General features: G+C 33.3%; 1 protein-coding gene across 1 annotated transcript in view; it reads left to right on the top strand.

The window, feature by feature from the left end:
* The window catches only part of LOC111621989 (F-actin-uncapping protein LRRC16A-like), a 197595-nt gene that overhangs the window by 10632 nt on the left and 164786 nt on the right, over positions 1 to 22177 (top strand). Inside the window, exons 3-5 of the mRNA XM_023364280.1 lie at positions 2119 to 2216; positions 6390 to 6440; positions 19942 to 20001. Of these exons, the coding sequence (XP_023220048.1) occupies positions 2119 to 2216; positions 6390 to 6440; positions 19942 to 20001 (209 nt within the window). The remainder of the gene's footprint in view (positions 1 to 2118; positions 2217 to 6389; positions 6441 to 19941; positions 20002 to 22177) is intronic.

Below are 22177 nucleotides of genomic sequence, written 5' to 3' on the forward strand. Positions count from 1 at the left end.
TTTAGAGATTCCATATAACTTAACAAATGCAAATTATTATTGGTAGCATAAAAATGAATTGTTTCTTATTGTTATAACATCAGTAATAAATAAGTAAAGACAAAACTAGAAATGCTATTAAACATAGAATAAAGATAAACAGTAAATATGTACTATTAAATGTAAACAATTTATTTTACATTTAATAATAGATAAATAAAAATTAAACTATAATAATAATTAAAAGAAAAAATAAATTATTTTATATTCAAATGTTTTTGTATTATTATTTGTCAATAAAACAAAACTTACTGTAACACCTTGTAAATGTCAATGGCATAAAGTAATAGATATTATTTATAATTGGAAATTATCTTGCAAGTTATTTAAATTTATAATTTCTATACATTCATTTTTTTAAATAGAATATGAAAAAACAGTATCTTTTTAAATGATTGGAATAAATTGGCGCTGCGATCAATTTAATTTTTGGCGGGAATAATTCAGCCATCTGTGCTAGAGATACGATACCAATTTCCGCTTGATTTGTCAAAAAGTTTTGTCACGACAGCTTAGCAGATAGTCAGTGTGCACATGCTTTGTCAAAAATGTAGAAGACGGAGACTCGTGCGGTCATAAAATACCTGACGAAAAAAGGGTTGACCCCATCTCAAATCAAAGCTGACATGGATGAAGTTTTGGGAGAGTCTGCTCCTTCGTACACCACTGTGAAAAAATGGACAGCCCTTTTTAAATCTGGCAGAGAGAGTGTGGAAGATGACCCTCGCAGCGGACGGCCGTCAACTGCTGTCACTGAAGAAAACATCGACAAAGTTCACGATTTGGTATTAGCAGATCGCCGTTTGAAAACGCGTGAGATAGCTGAGACAACAGGCATCTCTGTCGACCGAGTGCACCACATCCTAACCGAAGATTTGGGTATGACGAAGGTCTCAGCAAGGTGGGTGCCGCATCTGCTGACCGCCGAGCAAAAACGTGTTCGCACTTTGATGTCAAAGGAGTGTTTGGACTTCTACCAGAAAAACCCACAGGATTTCTTGCGTCGGTTTGTGACTACTGACGAAACGTGGATCCATTACTACACTCCTGAAACAAAAGAACAGTCGAAGCAATGGAAACACCACAGTTCGCCACCACCAAAGAAGGCAAAGACAGTTCCATCAGCGGGTAAAGTGATGGCCTCGGTTTTTTGGGATGCTAAAGGCATCATCTTTATTGACTACCTAGAAAGAGGAAAGACCATTAATGCTGTCTATTACTGTGAACTTTTGGAAAAACTGAAGAAAGAAATCGAAGAAAAGAGGCCACACTTGAAGAAGAAAAAAGTTCTGTTCCACCACGATAATGCACCTGCACATTCCGCCAGAATCACTGAACAAAAGATAAACGAACTTCGCTTCCAATTAGTTCCACATCCACCGTACTCACCTGATTTGGCCCCCAGTGACTTCCACCTTTTTCCAAACCTAAAAAAATTCTTGGCTGGAAAGAGATTCCACTCAAATGACGAAGTCATCTCTGAAGTGAACGAGTATTTTGCACACCTTGACAAATCGACCTATTGTGATGGCATAAAAAAGCTAGAACATCACTGGAATAAATGCATTGCTAACAAAGGAGCCTATATTGAAAAATAAAAAAAGTTTTAACATTATTTTGTTTGTTGTTCTATTTGAGGCCGCAAACTTTCCGAACAGCCCTCGTAGTAAGATGATTAAGATGACATTTTTAATGATTATATGTGATTTAAAAATGTATAAGAAATTAATCATCTTTTTAAGAAAACAATTTCAAGTTCTTATTTTTTTGCCTTAAATAAGAATTTACATTTTAGATAAGAGCATTGAATTAATTTTTTGATTTATTTTACAGCAGAGAGATAAAAGTTTAATTAGATATACAAATAATCCAATAAATATTTTTAATCAAATGTTATAGCTGGATTCTTATCAGACTATAATCTGATTAATTAGTTAGCTTCATAGTAGCCTAATAAGAATTCACTCATAATGTTTGATTGATTAAAGTTAAATTTTAAAACATACATTACATTTACATTTAGTATTTTGAATTAATAAAAATAAATCAGAATATAAAAATTTATTTATCTGTTTATAGAGAGCATCCGAAATGTTTTGGGCAGAAATGTAAAAATATCATTAAAGTGTTTAGTGAGAATGGAAACAAAGCCTGACAAAACTGAAAATCGTGTCTTGGTAAGTTTATTTTGTTTTTGGCCAATTTATAGTTTTAATCAAATTAATTCATGCTTTTATGTATGTATGTATATATAGTATCTAAGAATAAAAAGCATTTTAAAAATTAAAAAAATAAAATATCTAATTAATTATATTAGGGTCAGTTGCATGAGTTACCATTTAACGTATAAATCTGTAGAATAAATGTAACCTTGTCACTAAATCAGATGAATAAGTAGTACTCAACAAATAGCTGTCAGTCAGTTAGCAAAAAATCCTGCAAAGTCACATTACCAAAAACAACAATTAAAATGGAGGAGCAAAAAATGAGTAAGCGAAAACATGGGACAAATTCAAGATTAGACAAAAATATATGTGGATTAGTGGATTTGGTAGATAATATTAAAATATGGTAGATACATGTACTTCATAATGAGAAATGATTAATCATTGTCATATTCAGTATGATTTACTTAACTTTGACAATTAATGTAAAATTGTAGTATCTTTAATTGAAATCAATTCTTGAAACTTAGAATCACTACATAATGTTGTAAGTTTTAATCTTAAAAATATTTTGCCACTATTAGGATAAGCTTAATTTTAATAATTTTTAAAAATGGTATTTACACCAGAACAGAGCTGGTCAGACATCTTGTTTCTTCACTAATCTGCAGAATAAATTTTATATTGACTGGTTAACTCATTAAGCAGTTTATCCCAAAGATTTATACTTGGGCAACATATGTAACTTATTATTTTGTTATTCTGTAGCCTAAATTGCATTTAGCCTTAAGATTAAAACTTGCAAATCCACACTACCCAACACCGGATTAAAGTTAATTATGTAATCGTTTTTGATGTTAATTTCACAGTGGTAACAATCTTTGAGGTACGTAATTGATTAAAACTTGTGCAGTCACTACTGTACTTTCAATACAAATAGTTTCTAACAAAAGATTTATAATAATAACTTAATTTAAACATTTATTTCCAAATGTTTTATTATATTGATACTTCTATATTAAATAGATGACAAGAAACAACTTTTTTATTAAAAAAGTAGCAATTACTCAAGTATAAAGTTCAAATGTACAGAAGCATTTTCAAGAAAAACAACTATCTTGTACAGTATTGCCTGTATGGGCAGTCTTTTTCAATTGCACAAGAAAATGTATTTTAAAAATCATTATAAAAATATGTTTATATTTTCAAAACAACATAACAATAATAATAGTGAAAGAATCAGTCAACTATTCTAAAAAAGTTTACTATTTTGCAGAAACTTTGTACATTTCTTTGTCATCATTGTAAATAAATCTTGTTTTTAAATGTCAAAAAATCCTGTAATTAGCACCTTGTACTAAAATAGATCATTCATGGCATTAACTTCAATTTTATTTCTATTAATCAATATATTACATCAAGTTTATAATTGTACTAGCAGGTGGGCGCAGCGTTGCTCGGGCAAAAGTAACGATAACTAAGATAAAGATTATTACGTTACAGTAAACCTTACCCATTTTCACAGAATGCAAGAATTGGGTCCCCTTGTTTCCAGACTAATCAGAGAATTTTTAGATGGGTCTAAAAATATGTTCGATTTCCCGCAAAAACGAAAAAAACTGCATCTGCGTATTGCACGTTGCTTTCTCTTAACAATTCCATTGTTACGTAGCATTTTCATTATTGACACTTCCATTGTTACTTAACACTTCCATTGTTGATGGAAGTGTTAAGTAACAATTGTTGATGGAAGTGTTAAGCCTTAACTCTGTCCCTCTCCCCCGTGGGGAGGAATTTCGAAAAATCCCTTCTTAGTGTGCGTTCTCCTAACGTACCCTAACTGTGTACCAACTTTCAACTTTCATCTCCTAACCGTTTGGGCTCTGCGCTTATTATTATTATCATTATCATTATCATCAACCCGTCTCGATTATGTATTAGATTTGCTATCATATGATGATGAAAAGTGCTTAAATTAAAACATTCTTTTAATTTAAAAAATTTTTACATTAATTTATCAGTTTAGTGTTACACAGAAAATTATAAAGTAGGACTATTTAATTATTTGTGTGATTTAATTTTAATGTTCCACAGTATTATTAATTGATTTGCAAATTGTTGTTTTATTTTGTGTACAACATGCGTAACAAAAATTTTCGATTTTTGAAAAAAATAATTGTGGTTATTGTATCGTCTGAAATTATTTTTTTATTTTGCACAAACACTATACAGTTTAACCTGATTATAACATCATCAAATGTAACGACAACCCTAATATAACGTCAAATTTTTATCGGTTCCACGATTTTACTGTACTAGATAATATTAAAAAAAAATCCACTTGTAACAACATAAAACCATTTTAATGTCATATTTGAAGCACTCCCAAATTTACAAAATTAGATTACAAATTTTATTTAACCTAGAAGAAACTATGTGTTCGGTTCTAAGGTCAGAGTTCACTTCTTAGAATGACTGTGGGTGGTACTCTCCCCTACCTGACTTTGGTGGGGTTTTGCCTGTTTGTAGAAGAGGGTCACCATTTTGTATTTTATTTTGACTCGATTCTCGGTCCCCTGACTACCTACGAGTCTGGATTTTTTTTTATGCGCAAATGATTTTGGCACCTAATACTCTGTGCCAAATATCAACTCTTGACATGTACTCCGTCATACCTCTATGCTGATAACATAAAATGGCAGTACGATTTTATAAACAAGACATAGTCTTGTCAATAATTGAATTTAAATATACAGTGGTACCTCATACTTTGAACAGCTCTAATTTCAAACACTTCAGAGTTTGAGCAATGCTTCAAATTTTGAACTGCCTGTGCAGTGAAAAAAAAACTCAAAATGTAAATGTTGTATATGTTGTGCACCCAACTTGTCTCTCATTCTCATGTTATGCTCATATGCTTTCAGTGTTTTTTTTCCTCTTTATTTTTGATGTGTTTGGTTATATATATTGTGTGTTACTTGTTAATTTTCAACAATCTCTTTCTGCAATTTTTCTTTGTTGACAGCTTTTGGTTGCCCTGTATGTTTTGTATCCTTTAGTTCAAAAATTTCCAAATTCAACTTTTTAAACCACATTTAATATGTTCAAAGTTTAGGAGCATCTTCCCCATTCACATTACAATTTTTTTACTGTTTGTAAGGCATTCTATTCTTTCTGAACTTATAAAGCATAATATGTCTGATATGATTTTTATCTGAAGACATTACAACTTGATTTTATTCAAATAAAATGTGAAGTAAAAAGTTGTTCTTAAAAATAAGTTTATAAACAAAGAATACAATTTCACATTAGCAATAACGTGTTAAATTTCACAACTGTTATAATTAAATCACACATCTAGGTTACATAAGAACTGCTGATAAAATTATGCAAAAACTTTTGTTCAACTTACTCTATATTTATCAGATACCATGGTTAATAAGTATGTGGAAGTAACAAATTCTAAGAGAAAGATTGTAACATCAATGATTGAGGTTAATAAGGAAATTATCTCAAAGCATGAAAGCTGTACACGTGTGGTGGATCTGGTGGCTAAATGCTAAAGTCAACAGTGTGCAACCAATTAATGCAATTTTTATTTTATCATATTGTATTTACATGCTTTATTTATTGTTTTTGTGTTTTAATTTATTATCAGGGCATTTAATTGTGTTATTCTTACCTTAAATAATGTATATTTGCTGTTTTAAGCTATCAATGTACTGTACATATTGTTTTAGGGTCTGGGCAAGGGTGGATCTACATAGGGACAAATAGGGCTTAAGCCCTAGGCTTTGAAGTGTCAATGATTCACAAAAATTGAAATATTATCATAAATTTTTAATATTATTTCATTAACAATGAGCACTTATCATATAGTAAAAAATAGTTAATATTAATAATATAATAATAAATATAATTTATAGTATTATTTGTATAGTGGGGCTCCATTGGACTTAGCCCTAAGCCCTAGGCCCCAAAAAATCCAACCCTGGGTCTGGGAATGAATTAATTCACATTATTTTTGATGGGAAAAATTGATTCAGAGTTTGAACAATTCAGAGTTCAAATGTCCTGGAATGAATTAAATTCAAAGTATGATGCATCACTGTACTTCATTGTGAAATAATCATATTTATTTGTTTATTAAAAATAAATTTTTAATTCTTCAATTTATTCTTATAGGCATTTTCTGCATGTCGTTTGTTTATTCTTATTGCAAAAGTTCCAACTAAGGTGAGATATAAATTTTTTCTAAATTAAAATGAATAAACTAAAATTTGACTGTGTCAGTTATTAATATTTTAAAATTTTAATTTAAAATTTAAAATATATATATATATTTTAAATCAAGTACTGTAAAATCTGCTTAATTTAATAACTTTAGAACTTGCCATGCTATTGATAATAATTGACTGGTAGCATTAATTGGAAGTTAAGTAAGACTGCAATTAGTGGTATTCTTGTTTTATTGATTCTGAGATTAAAAGAACAAATTAAAGCAATTAAAATATGTGTAACTTGAAGATTTATTAATTATTATTATTATTAATTAATAGTAATTCATTCAGTATTGTCTGTCTGATGTTTTTTCAGTACTGTCTTTGACAACAGTTAACATATAATTAAAGTAAGAAATGTCAAAGATTTTAACTATTATGGTAAAAATAAGTAATGATTAATAGAATCAAAGCTGAAAGAGATTTTAAATTGCATTAAAAAAAAACACACTTCTGAGCACTTTTCCAGCAATGTTTTTTTTTAATGACAAAAGGAGGTAAGTTTATCAAGGGAGCTGAAAATGTTTGTTGTTAAAGAAAAATAATGCTGGAAAAGTGTTCAAAGGTATGTTTTTATATGAAATAATGATTAAAGCAAAAAAGTCTGTTCATTTGAAGCATTAGTTATGACTAATAAATATAACTGATAATAATAACTGTAATATAGCAGTCATTTGTTGATACTGATAGTACAAAACACAATTACAAATACTCTTTTAGCTGGAGTTAATAAAATGATAACTCTAAATGAAACTCTGATTACAGTAAGTGAAGTTCTGTAAATGTGTTTTAACTGGGATGTTTTGGGATATGCTTATTATGATAACATTAAATCAACAATTCCCAACCTTTTTTCAGTAGCATACACCCGTGACATTTCCAACTTTCCAATGAGCAACGCATGCGCAAATCTCGCACTGCCTGTTTGTAGAGAGGGTCGCCAATTTGAATTTTATTTTGACTTGGTTCTTGGTCCCCCGAGTACCTACAAGTCTGGTTTTTTTATGTGCGCATGATTTGGGCACCTAATACTTTGTGCCAAATTGCAACTTCTGACATGTACTCCTTCATACCTCTAACATGGTAACACAGCAAGCAGTACGATTTAAAAACAAGACATAGTCTTGTCAGTAAAAAATTAATAAAAATACTGAATACCGTTGGTAGAGAAAATCTGGAGAAACTAGCTATGTCCTTTTCCTTGCTAACAATAAAACACTTTTTTCAAACAATACGTGGGGATATTGTTGAGAGATAATAATAATAACGGTAACACACCCCACCATCAAAAGTCCGTAGCATAATCACTAATCACGCAAAATGGTATCCTCACTACTATTGAACAACTGAGCAACATTTATTGATCTGTTGCATTATATAATCGGCAGCATAAGTTTTTATTTCTATTTTTGCGTTTTTAAATGTATAATAAAGTTTGTGATTGTTGCAAGGAACATTTTTTACCTAATATTTTCTTAATACTATTAATTTGTGATACATAATATATTACAAATATAATCAAACACCAAAATACTTGCTGAGCCTACTATTAATTTAATATTGCAGAACAGTAATTTCCTGAGGATGGCCTATTAAAAATAGGCTGAAAGTGTTTGAATATTAAATTAATAGTAGGCTCAGCATAATATATTTTTTCTGCCATAATAACTAACTTTTTTCTGCACCCCTAAACAACCTATCACATATCCCGGGGGTACGCGTACCTCAGGTTGGGAATCGCTGCATTAAATGATTGATAATAATATCCACAATTAGAATAAACAGATTTTACTGTATTATGAATAACAAATAAGAAAAAATCTGAGAGATAATGAAAAAATAAACACATTAAATAATTATGAAGATTAACAATTTGAGCTAAAATGAAAACTGAATATAGTCATTTTTTTCTAAACTTGGCTGTTTTTATTTATTTATTTATTTTTTTTAGTGCTAAAATATCATTTTTGTATATAAAATATCTATTTTATAAATGTTACAATTATTTTTATTTATTAGTTTTTCTTAATTTGTTTTATCATAAATATATTCAACTGTGGATGAATTGGATGTGTCTTTAACTTTTTGAAATTTTTTGATTATAAAATATCTAATATAATAAAACTAAATTGACCTCACTGGTTAACTTATTTATTTACTTCATTCACTGATATGAAACATTTGAATAGAAGAAACCTTCTTGAAGAAAAATAAAATGATTTAAAAGAGATGTCAAGTTAAGTATCAGAAAAATCTGAAATCTTAAAAAGTAAAGCATTTTGTATTTATAACATACAAAATGTTGTGAAATGGCAAAAAAAGTTTAACTTGTGATATCTCACCTAATGTTTGTATTTAAAGTTTTAAACTCATTTGCTCACTCACACTCTGCTTATCCCTCTCTCCTCTTTCTATATATATATATTGCTATATTGCATATATTGCATGCTCTTAGATTTGTACCTTAAGAGGTCTTTGGAGATTAGATTATTTCATGGGGATTTTGGCCCATACAGACGATTGCTCAATTTCTCTTTCTGGGGGAAGCTAAAATAATGTACAAGAATTGCCAAAAAACAATTGAGCTGAAAGAGGAAAACAATTTATCTGCTTAATTTAATAACTTTGGAATGTCAAAAATTTTAACAATGTATGGAATATATGCATTAGGCATGCACATTTTTCATGACATTTAGACTTTTAAATTTTTATTCTTTTAAAAACATTCATTCTATTAGTTCTACATGGTGTAAACCTGAAGATGATTGTTAAAAACAGAGAAAAACATTTATTTTTTGTTTAATTAAATCTCCTTCATGCTGGGGTGTTAGTAGTAATGTACAGTTTAACCCGATTATAACGACATCGGATGTAACGACAACCCTAATATAACGTCAAATTTTTATCGGTCCCACGATTTTAGTATACTAGATAATGTTAAAAAACCCACTTGTAACGACATAAAACCCTGTTTTAACGTCATATTTGAAGCACTCTTAAATTTACAAAATTAAATTATAAATTTTATTTATCAAAGAAAATACTACGTGTACAGTCAGAGTCCCTTCCTAGAACGATTGTGGGTGGTACTGTCACCACCTGATTCGGTGGGGTGAGATGCGCCACCCCTTTAAACGACGTGACAGTGGGTTAGTCTGCATAGCTCTCATACTCGTGTTGTAGTTTACAATCTAAAATAACTGACTTTTTTTAAGTGAATATTTTTATTGTTTTTTTTTAATTGATATACATTAATTTAACCTAAAAGTGAAATATATTGGACTTCATGTCCATTGATAGATAAGCAAGAAACGAGAAAATTATCATCCAGGCGTTAAAACCGAAAGTGCCGCCATTATCGAAACTTGACAAATAAAAATTTCTTATAAAAAATAATTTTTGAAATTTTTAATTACATCGTTGTAAATTTAGACATAATAATGTAAATAAAGTTGATTTAAATATTTAGTTTGCACTTTTATACATACGATATTAAATTAATGAATTTTATAATAGATTCTTAAACAGACTTTATACTTTTATGGAACTGAAATTATGACCCCGCAGATAACGACACTCGGTTATAACGTCAAAAAATTGCCGGTCCCATAGATGACGTTATAAGCAGGTTAAACTGTATTTTTAATAACTGGATGCCTACATAAATTAAACTGAACTCACCAAGCAATCCAGCAAAAAAAAAAGGGCCAAACATCTGTTCAAATTTAGAATGTTAGTTCTATTTTTAGAACTTTTGTACATTTTTTAAAAATTTATGTTGTGATTTTTTTTTCTGCTGGATTGTTTGATGAGTCACATTTAATTTACAATTGAGAAGAGAGTGGTTACCTATCTTTCAAGAAAGTTTTTAATGCTTATGATATAATACAGCTTGATTTTTATGCCAAATGTTAAATAGCAGGAACAAAAACTCACTGAGTACAGCATTATTAGTAGTTTTTTACTGCTAGTGTTTTCAGTTTTCAACGAACATATTGTGACAGTGCCAAAGGGCCCCCCCTATACTTCGGCACCATGGGACCGAAGGGTCGACATCGCATTGGCGAAGATCGCAATGACAAGGTTTGTCAGGACTGACACCACTGTGTCTTTACAGATAGACACAGAAACCATTATGTTCACGCACACACGATTGCGTATGTGAGCAAACGAATTCGGGATGGAGGGAGAGACAACGCACTGGAAGTGACTTACGCAGAGACGAGTTAACATAACAACTGTTTAATTGGTAACAATAGATAATACAGGATATATCATAGACTGAGTGGAATATGATAGATTTAGGTATAGGAGAAATGATAGCTATTGTGTAGATATTAGACTGAGGTAACTCAAGACCCGTGTTTTCCGAGAGAGAGAGAGAGTTTACAGCAAAAACGCATGACGATAAATACCTTATTGAGGATCTGGTCTTGATCTAGTTTTTTTGAAAGAGAGAAAGTTCGGATGTCAGTTCAGGTATCCTGTAGATGAAATATCTGTAAGCCTGATGGAACGTACAGTATCCGCAAAGGTGTTAGATGATGGTTTCCGATGATATTTTAGTAGGATATAAGAACGTAAAATAAAATGATATATTCACAGATATTTTAATATTGAGGCACTTAGGACAAGGTACGGGTGACAACTGACTCTTTCGAAGGACGGGCGACGACTGCCTTAGTTTCTTGATTTTTTCGTTGTTGAACTGATGAAATCGAGATATTAGGTTGAGAAGTGATGAGAAAGCATTGTTGTCAGGCCTGAGAACTTAACAGAAGTTTTGCTCCCAGGTGTGAAAGTTGACAGTTATGTATCAAGTTTATAGTAACGATGCGACGTTATGAATAAATGATATAAACATACTGAAAGTCTGGATTCGGCTCCTCACAATATAAATGTAGCATTCTACATTTTTTCAAAGGAGAGAAGGCCTAACTCTATGACATAGCCTTTGAAAAGGAAGAATGAAGAGTTTAGCTGAAGTGAGAAGGGTGAAGGAAAGAAAAGAATGATAGGAAAGTGTGAAAGCATGAGACCCAGAGCAGCCACCAAGCCCCATTTATTTAAACAACCAGAGTTACAGTAGAATTACAATAAAATATACTTGAGGACAGTAAACAAGCCTCAGCACTACGAGGTGGGGAAAAACAAAGAACAGGAAATTACAATATAAAGAGATAAAATACAATATATAGAGATGGCAGTGTGTGCCCTGACTAACATGAAGGATTGCAGGTACTACAAAATTGCAAATAATAAAAGGTGACTGAGTAGCCTTATGCTGAAGCACAACTGGGAGCCGATAAGAGGATACCTGCTCACAAAAATAGTATTTTGATGAGGATATAGTTCGCACTGTCTTAATGTTGTGACTGATGTCCTCCTTGACTGGCAGCTGGTACCTGCTGCCTAACAATGTTCGTACCTTTCACGAAGTTGATCAATTCTTCGTAGTTGTTCTTAATGCTAATTAAGTCAAGAAGCTTACATGGCCAGTGGGCTTCTGTCTTGTAAATTTCTTCCTTCAGTTTCTTCCTGTTGATGTTGTATTTTGGGCAGTAGTAAATAATGTGGTGCGGGTCTTCTGGTTCTCCTGTGCCACAGACGCATTCCTCGTTCCACTTCCTCAGGAAGCAGAGGAGGTATGCTGCCATGTTCCCATGGCCAGTTATAAGTAGCATCAGATAGTGATTTGGGGTCAGATATCCCATGTGTTTCCTGTTGGAGAGGTTTGGGATAAACTCATGCGTGAGTCTCACGGTGGCTTCAGTGTTGTCCCTTCGTTGTTGCCATATGCCAGCAATGTAATCTTTGAGACACCCTAGAACCCAGCTAGCTGGGATATATCCAAAGGAGGAGGTGGTGGTGGTGGTGTTACTGATGGCTTTTTTTGTCCAGTAGATCAGCTCCGTTATTCGACTGGTCTCCAGTGTGCCCCTTTATCCATTCAAAGGACACCAAATGCTTGAGCTTATCAAGGCATGTGAGAGAGTCACAAATCTGCTGGATTATGGTAAACTTTTTATTCCATTTATGTATCTAATGGAGAGTGATCCTGCTGTCTGTGTGGATGATGATTGGATCCTTGGAAAACTGTTTGTGATTAGTCTGTATGTACTTAAGAGCTTTAAGAATGGCAAAGCTATCTGCTTGATTGTTGGAGCAGCATTCCATGAGCAAATAGTTGGCTTGATGCGTGGAGTGACTCTTCGAGTTGATATAAACAAAAGCACACCCGACCCCACTGAGGGATTTGGACCCATCCATGTAGAAGTGATGCCCCTGTTTCCTATCCCCTGGGATGAGTAGGACTTCAGGGGATTGAGAGACGGATGGTCAGGAAGGAAGTCATAGTGCAGGTCAAGATTGTGGGTTTTGATTTTGTTCCACAGATATTTGATGTCAGTTGGAGTGCTGGTAGAATCAAGAATGCTTTTGTTTTGGTGAAGAAGATGATATTGTCAGTACCTTTCTACCACTTTGCGATCCAGGGGGGTAATGTTGGCCATGACTTGCATAGCATTAGTCAGGGAGGTCCTGTAAGCCTTAGTGATTGGAATAAGGAAATTCCAATCACTAAGGCTTACAGTACCTCCCTGACTAAGAAGTGTAAAGAAGTGTAATAAGGAAATTCCTTTGAGTGGAGATGAGCTTCCTTGTAATGTTAGCTTTGACAACGGCCTTCCCCCAAATCTCAGCCTCATAAAGGATGGAAGGCTCAATGGCTCCAGTGTAAATAATTTTGGCAGTGTTGTAGTTAAGGTCCCACGTATTACGTGCGATGGAGCGCAGGGTGCGGGCCATAGTTAAAGCCTTTTGATGTACAAATTCAATGTGGGTAGTCCAAGTAAGCTTAACATCAGCTTTGAGCCCCAGGTTAGCAATTTTCTGCCCATTGATTTTAAGGATGAGTTTATTGGCCAAAGGTTTTCTTCTCGGGAATAAGATACACTCGCATTTTGCCAGATTTATAATCAAGTGATTGGACTTGGACCATTCACTGATGTCCTGAAGAAGTCAGTTCATTTTCGACTGCAAGACCTCCTGGTTTTTTTAGGCCTCGTTAAGATAAGGAAGGGTATCATCAGCATAGGCTTGTATGCTGACTGTGGGATACCTTGGAAGATCATGCTGAATTTTAAGTAAGCTGTTGTAAGTCATGAGCCAAAGAAGGGACCCAGAGCTGGAACCCTGGGGACAACCCCTTTGGATTTCCTTTGAAATAGTAGTGGTTTGCAGGTCAGTGGCAATCCTTCTTTCAGAGAGAATGCTCTTGTAAATGTTCCTGAGCAGCCTAAGTGCCTGAAGGGTGGCCAGGATCCCCGGCTACCAGGCATGATCAAAAGTACCCTTGAAGTCGATAGTAACCACAAGGATATGCTCATTGTCATGCCTGGCACAGTGATGAAGTCTACATGTGCTGTAAAGCAGTGATCATGCTCCTGTTCTGCCTAAAACCATGTTGGTTAGGATGAAGGAACTTGTTTTTTTCCATGTGGAACTGTAACCTTTTGGTGATAAGGGTATCTAGAACCTTATCCAGTATGGGAAAGAGAGAGATAGGATGAAAATCTTGGGGAACTTTGAGTGCCTTATTCTTATTTTTTGGAATTAATTTAATCCATGCTTTTTTCCATACCTTAGGAAAATACCCTAATTCTAAACATTTGTTGTACAAGACAATAAGGGTGGAAGCCATGAAAGCATGTATTGCGATGTTCCTGGTGATCCCGTCCAGGCCTGGTGCTTTCTTATAGTTGATGCCCTTGAATATATGTTGGTGATTTCCATTGTGGAGAAGCTTTTCTCCACAGAATTGTTGTTAATGCTACTGGTCCCTCTGTGGTCTCCTCCCCCTTCACTTGTCTGCATAGACTTGCCATCTGGAAATAATTCATTTATGATGTATTGATATGTATCCTTATGCTGTCAGAAAAAATTCCGTCCTCCTTTGCCGTCACCACTCATGTGGACCATGGGTTTCTGTCCATGTGGTGGAGCAGAAATTCCTCCATGAGTCTGACCTCGCCTTGTTGATTTGATTCTTGTATTCCCTGTGGAGGTTACAGTAATCATGCCTAAGGGATTCTTTCCTACCAGGGTCCCTCTCCCTCTTAAAGGCCTGTTTTGCTTTTCTGACCTTTTGCCTGGTGTTTTGTAGTTGGGAGTTCCACCATGGAACTTGAATTTTGTGGGTTCTAGTGGTGGAGGAGGAATAGGCAAACTTGAGAGTGAGCTGCAGGTTTTCAACCCACTGGTCAATCTCAGTAGTGGAGTGGATATTAATGATGCCCGTAGGTTCCAATATTCTTTTATCATTTCCTCATAAACATCCCAGTTGGTATGGGATATGAATGTCTCAGTGTAAGGCTGAAGTTAGTAAGATATCTCCATCCGGATATAATTGTGGTCACTTGCAGTGGTTGTGTCTTCAGTTTGGCACTTGGTAATCATTTTGTTCATAGCACTGTTCCCCAGATACATGTCAATCCAGTTCTCCCTCGCTCTGTGGGGAACATTGGGAGAGTACTGGTATTTAGCGAGGTGAGATTGAATTCCTCTATGAATTCCCGAATGGCGGTGCCCCTGGGGGTCCTCCTGAGGGGCGTGCCACAATGGGGACTTTGCATTAAAGTCCCCAGCAATAAGGATAGGACGTTGAGAAATTGTCCTAATAGTGGATCCTAAATTGTGAAGAGGAGACACTATGTCTTCTGAAGGAAATATATAAACAGAGACAATGCACCCCTTAAAACCCTGGCTGTTGACTTAGATGGTTGTGTGATTATCACTGCAGAGATTCTGATGCATTTGAGCATCTATGGCCTGATTAGCAACAACAATCCCTGAAGTAACTTTGTTATTTCTGTTTAGGTGAAGGGATTTGCACCAACCTAGCATAGCAATTTTCCCCTTCAGTGAGTAGGGTTCTTGGACCGTTATAATATTCGTGTTGTTAACCCATGATATCCAGAAGTAACTGGGAGTTAGGGAACTTGCAGTTTTGTAAGTTGATTTGGAGTATCTTAAGGTTGTTGTTGAATGTATGGTTTAAGTTGGTGGTCTGGCCCTTATGACTGAAAGCTGAATTGGTGGCCATGGGCCAGTGAGTGGACCAGAATTATTACCATTCTTAGAGTTGAATGTACTAATCGGATGTGGAGCCAGTGTGGAAGGGAACAGAGAGGATTTAGAGTCCATAGTTTGTCTGTTTTATTGTGGCCGCTTTAATATGTTTGCTGATGGGGCAATTCAAGTCAAAAGCAGTGTGATTTGTTGGATGTTTTTTGCTTCCCGGAAGCTGTTTATTAGCCGATTTACAAATAATCCTATTCAACGTTCCAAATGCAGTTGCTGAGGAGAACATTATTGACTATCTTTATGACCAAAATGGAGTGACATATACAAATGACATATGGAGTGACATAAAGAAAGAAGACATAGAATCACCTGTCGTATTAGCACAATCATAACCAGAGGAAGAGTCATAGAAAATTGCAGACATGTAATCCTTTCAGTTCTGCCCTAGATCAGAGACATCATAATCAAAGAAAAGCATCTTTCCCTCTCTGGGCCACCATTAAGGTGGATGATTATGTCTATGTAACTAAGTGTTTTAGATGCTGTCGATTCAACCACAAAGCAGCAGACTGCACAGATGAGCAGTACTGCAGCAATTGCAGCAAGAGTCACAAGTTCAAAGAATGAGAATGCAGATGACAGGACAAATCACTTTGCTGCATTAACCCTTCGGAGACCTTACAGGTGACTTTTCTGTTGATGGAGGGTATGGCCTCAACTGCTTTGCTAAGGGCTTCACTCTCTGCTTTGCTGCCCACCCTGATACAAATTCCGTCCCCTTTAACTTCTTTCACTGATTTAATTTTAAATTTTATTCTCTGAGGCCCTATTTTACTTTTCAAGTCGGAAGCTACTTCAGTCATGTTAACTTTGGTACCACTTTCCTGTTCCTTCAGGTACAGAATGAGGGCATGTGATCCATCAAGCCCTTCAGCATTGAATTTGTTGTTGAGAGAGCGATTGTTCTCTTTGGTAGTAAAGCTCGGCTTAGTCGAATACTTGATCACTTCTGCATAGGTCTGTCTCGGTGCGAGAATGTTGTTTTCCACCTGGCGGAGACACAATTCCCTGATAATTCTGATTGTTTGACTTAAATATGAGAATAGCCGGCTTGCATTCTCCCTAATTTGTAGTCTCTCCTCCTCCTTTATATTGCTCTTTGTAAGTTCTGGACATAGGTCCAAGATGCAGCTCAGTTGCTGACTGGCCTCCATCAAAATTGTGTTCCAACGGCTCCGAAACAACCTGTGGTTTGGGTTGCGAGAGAGACATGATGATCCCAACAAGGTAAGATGTGGACCAAATGAATAAACAATGATGCGAAAGTATGAGATAGCAGGTATAACCCTGTATCCAGCCAAACTTGGGAAAATTAAAAAAAAAAAAACAAAAAAAAAGTGTAAGAACTATAAACTATGACTAAACTTTATAAATTAACAGAAAGTCTCCAATGGGAAAGCAATTGTAGCCCAAACGCTGAGCAGCTATAGCATGCCGAATGACGGCCACCACCCTGTGGTACAGAACAAAGCCCTTTTTCCAGGGAAAAGAAAAAGAAAAATGAATCTCATTTCAAAGTTAAAAATGACACATTGTCAAGATAATAATAATAACCTACGTACAAATAACCATTGACAAAGAACAAAATAGAAGTAGCAAACCGAACACGTGGGAGATGGTGCCAAAGACCAAAATTTCAGGCCCAATAACCTGAGCAGAAGTCACTGAATTAAAAGATACCAGTACCCACGGAGAGCACTTGTCCTCCTGACTCAGCACTGTATTACATTTCGCTATAATTCACTTGGTATTAAAAAAAATTGCGATCAAACTCAGAGCACATGTATGACACAACATAACACTTCCGACCCCTAACAGTCAATGGCTAGTATTTATATCATTGACCGTTAGGGGTCAGAAAAACTACTAATAATGCCTTACTCAGTGAGTTTTCATTCCTGCTAATGCTTATGAACCTAGCTTGTCTTGGAAAAGAATGTAGTCTAGAACTTTCATTTCCAAGACAGAAAGAACTACTCTGGGATTCAAAGTGTGAAATCCATGGGATTGTTTTTTTAATTAATATTCTCTTAATTTAATTAATATTCTCTTAAATTTAATTTAAAGATATTCTCTTCGATATAATATTTTATATCAAACAGAATATTTTAAACAAAGAAAGGATATACATTTTTCGTTTCCGAGGAAAGAAGGGAAGTTGAACTTCCTTTAGATGGCTGACTCTCTTGATGAATCAGTTTTGCACATGGTGCAGGCACCTGGAGAGCTATCTACAAATAGGGGCATTTTCCTGCCATTCGGGGTAACCCATAGATATATGATTACCATACAAATTTGAGGAGTTCCCAGAATATAAGAACTGGACACATAAGCGTCAATCTCCATATAGAACTAAGGATCGCCTCCCATGATATCGAAGATCCCATATAGTAGACATATAGAAGACATTGGAACATAATGTATACTAATCACATAGAAGATTAATTATCCGATCCACATTATAGAAGACACGACTACGGACATTACTTAAGTTCGAGGTAGTATAATTTGGTGTATATGTAAACTCTCTCTCTCTCTTGCGAGTTAGGAATGTAATTCTTTTGTAATCTTTGTTTTATTTGATTTTTGTTTTATTAAATATTTTTGTTATATCTTAATATGGTCTCATCTCTGTCTCAACTCCAAGCCTATGTCCACTCCACTTACTCGCGACCTTCCCACTCAATATTCCTATAAAAAGGGTTACTGGTGTACCTAACGCTCTATCTAGGCTAGTGTCAGGAAAAACAACTTCCAGGGGTTCAAAAGAAACCCCGGTTTTTTTCTAAGTCTAAGGAAGCCATCCTTTGATGACCATGGACCTGTTTTGCAACAAGACAGCCAATTAAGTGGTACATGAATGCTATCAAAACTCCATGACCCCTGCTAGCCCCTCAGAAAAGCAGTGAAAGATAGAATGACACTTATTTGCAGTAATGCTTTTGGAGATGTTTTTTATCAACCCTATGCTTGTATACAAGTCTTCTTAATTTTCATGCATTAAAGAGGAAAAATAAAGACAAACTTCCTGTTTTTTGGTGATTAATCATAAGAGTTTGATTAGAGCTGCTTTGTTTACAGGTCAATTAAATAATTTTTTTGTTCCCAATGCAGAGCAATTTGTTACAAAAGCAGCTATTCTTTAAACTTCTACTTTTTAATGCAACTGCACATAGTGAACTTGCTTCTTAATACAACCACTTGTTATAACTGCTTTGCTTCATTCAGCCTTTAGACCAAGGTGTAATAGCAACAATGAAAAGTTGTTATATTGTATTTGCTGCATGTTTGTACACATCCTAAACTGTATGAAGACTCAGAACTTTGTTGCATTGGTGTAAAAACTTCACAATTCTAGACTAGATAATGATGAGATTAGGCCAATGATACAGATTGCCATTTGGAAAGAGGTGGTGAAAAATGAAAATGAAATTCTTGTGGTTTTCATTGAAATGGAACACATTGTGACAATAAGTTATTTAAAAAGTGAAGGATTTCTTTACATACAGCCAAAGAAACATGAAGAACTTCAACAACAGGAGCTGTAAGGAGATATTGAGGAACTTTTTCAAAGTGAAAACAATGGTAGTTGAGGAAGACAAAGATAAAAATGAAAAATTAGTGCTGATACTACAATGAACAAGGGTACCTTTTCCTTCAAACACCTTCGTAGACTCTGTATTTTATCAAATGTTTTTTTGCTTTTCTTTGGAACATAACCTTCATTGTTGATGAGGGATGCTTGTACTTCAATATTTGTATTAAGGTGTTGAGCAGACAGTTCGCAGTATAACAGTTTAACCTGTAATTTATTTATTTTTAATATTAGTTAATTTATTCTGGCACTAGTAGTAACATCTGTTTATTATACTAAGCTAACTAATAAATATTTTAAAAATTCTAAAATATATATGGTATAAATAAATATATAGAACAATACTAATAGAAAGTGAAGTATGAACAGGAACAAAAAAAATTTTTTTTTCATGCATGATGTTGCTAAAGTAAAAATGAAAATTACATACATCAAGATGTTAAATAAGGTTGTTATGTATTACAAATTTCTGATGGTAAAAATTTGATTGTTAGTATTTTGTAATTAATTATATAATTAAACAATTATTTTATTTTCTCTTGATTTCAGTTTCATCATATTATCTTGAAAACTTAAAAATTGAAATCTTAAATTTTTAATTTTCATAACTTTCATAGAAAAAATTTCACTACAATTTATATATATGTAAATGAAATTTGATTTCATTATTATTATTTGTTTAAAGTATATTAATATTAAAATTACAATTGTTTGATAGATTGAACATACATTCCATTATTTGGATATTGAAGCAATAGAAAGCAAAAAGCAGCATCAAGTAAGTTTGTAATTTAATATTATTGTTAAGGATTTTATTAAAACTTAAAAACTGCTAATGTTTTAATATTTTACTACTGGCATATAAAATGTTTAACCTGTTCTGTGTTATTTCCAACATATCTTGGGTCATGATCTGCTGACCTTGATTTGTGAACTCAAGATATCTCGTTTCAGCATCGGAAAGTCTTTGAAACTAGATATCACTAGTCATTATAATTTTTATATTAAAACTAACTTCAAAAATATAATTTTTTGTTTTTGCATTTATTAATATATCTATTTTGTGCAAAATAAAAAATAAGTTTGGATGATACAATAGCCATAATTATCTTTTTCAAAAACAGGTAATTTTCGTTAGGCTTAACATTGACAAAAATTCAACATGGTGCAACTTGCAACGAAGAAAATTTTCAATATGGGATAGGTTAAATTATTTTATATACCAGCAGTAAAATGACTGATTGAGTAAAATATTTAAAATACTTTATTTCAATTATTAATCAGTTATATAAATAAAATTTTAACAATTTTCAGTTTAAGTAACAGATAATACTGGTATTAAAATATTCAGGGAATATCTGATTTTTATATAGCTTAAAACAATATAAAACAAATATTTAATGGATATATGTATATAAATGGTTGCAATTAACATAAACAATTAATCTCAATATCAAGACTAGATGCCAGCAATAATTTAATCTGTTGTTTTGAAATGGCTTTTAACCACATATATGGTATCTTAGTAATTGTTATATAATAAGTAAAGGGATGGAAGTAAATAAAATTTAGATTATTAATAATACATTTCATAACAAAACATGATATATAGTTACATACATGACATGTATGTATATTTTTATGTATTTATATGAAATATATTACAATCTAGCAGTATCATTTTCAAGCAAAGAAAACGTTTGTATGAAATTATTTGAACTGTTCAATAAATAGAGAAGTTTCTAGAGAAAAAATTCTTAGAAAAAGTTGAATCATAATGTAGAATTTAATTACAAAAATTTTTTATTGCACTATAACAATTCATATGTAATAAATACAATCAACCCAATAATTACTTTCAAATATCATATAAACAGTATATATATTTAAATATTTATAATGCTTGAAATATTATAAATATTCTGTGTGTCCAAATTCTTTTATTGGGCTATTAAGGCTAAATAATTACTAAGTAATTTGGCAAGAGGTAGGTTGTTAGGCTACCATCTCTTGTTAAATATCTTTCAGAATAATCTAAAATTAAATATATTTTTATTTACTTATAATTATTAAATTTATCAAGAGAAGGCAGTCTAATTGATTATCTCCTGCCAAATTTCGTAGTAAGTATTTAGTCTTATTAGTCCAATTAAGGAATCTAACTGTTTTATATACAACTAGCTGTTACCCATGACTTCGCCTGCGGAGTTTTGCAAGCAAACCCCATTTATATTCAGTATTTCAACAACCATAGTAATTGTTATATAACACCTACTGCTGAGAATCAAACAAACTATTTTCAATTTGATCAGTTTTTTGAAACGTTTACAATCGTTCTATAATCGAATCAATATGCAATAATAAATTTGAATTTAAAACAGTTCAAACATTTGGTTAAAAAAATCGAAATATATAAAAATGTCTGAAATGTTATCAATTTAATACACCTAAGTACTCAACGAAGACTAAACGTGGTTAAAAACAAAAAAATCACATCTAAAATAGTACAGTAGAAGCCGTTTTTCCGGTTAAGCCTTAATGCTCTCTCCTCCCCCGGCGGGGGAATTTTGTAGTGTGTGTTTTTATGACGTACCCTAACTGTGTACCAAATTTCACCTGTTTAGGTTCAGCGGTTTGCTCTGGGCAATGATGAATCACTGATTAAGTCAGTCAGTCAGGACAAGTAATTTTATATATTTAGATTTTGTATAATTTAAATTTTATATATGTTACTGTGAAACAACAAAATTAGAGAATGTCAATATTCTCCGGTGAATGTCAACACATACAAAATACGTCGGTGAAAGACTGAATATTTGGTTATATTATTATACATTCGAACAATCACCGGTGTATGTCGACAAGCACAGATAAGCTTTGGTGGAGGTCGAAACGACACCCGAGAAGCCGATGCATCCTCTCTGAAAATTGGTACAAAAATAATTATTATTATT

Source organism: Centruroides sculpturatus, unplaced genomic scaffold, assembly GCF_000671375.1.
Source record: "Centruroides sculpturatus isolate CEXI.00-Female unplaced genomic scaffold, Cexi_2.0 scaffold82, whole genome shotgun sequence".
Taxonomy (NCBI): Eukaryota; Metazoa; Arthropoda; class Arachnida; order Scorpiones; family Buthidae; genus Centruroides; species Centruroides sculpturatus.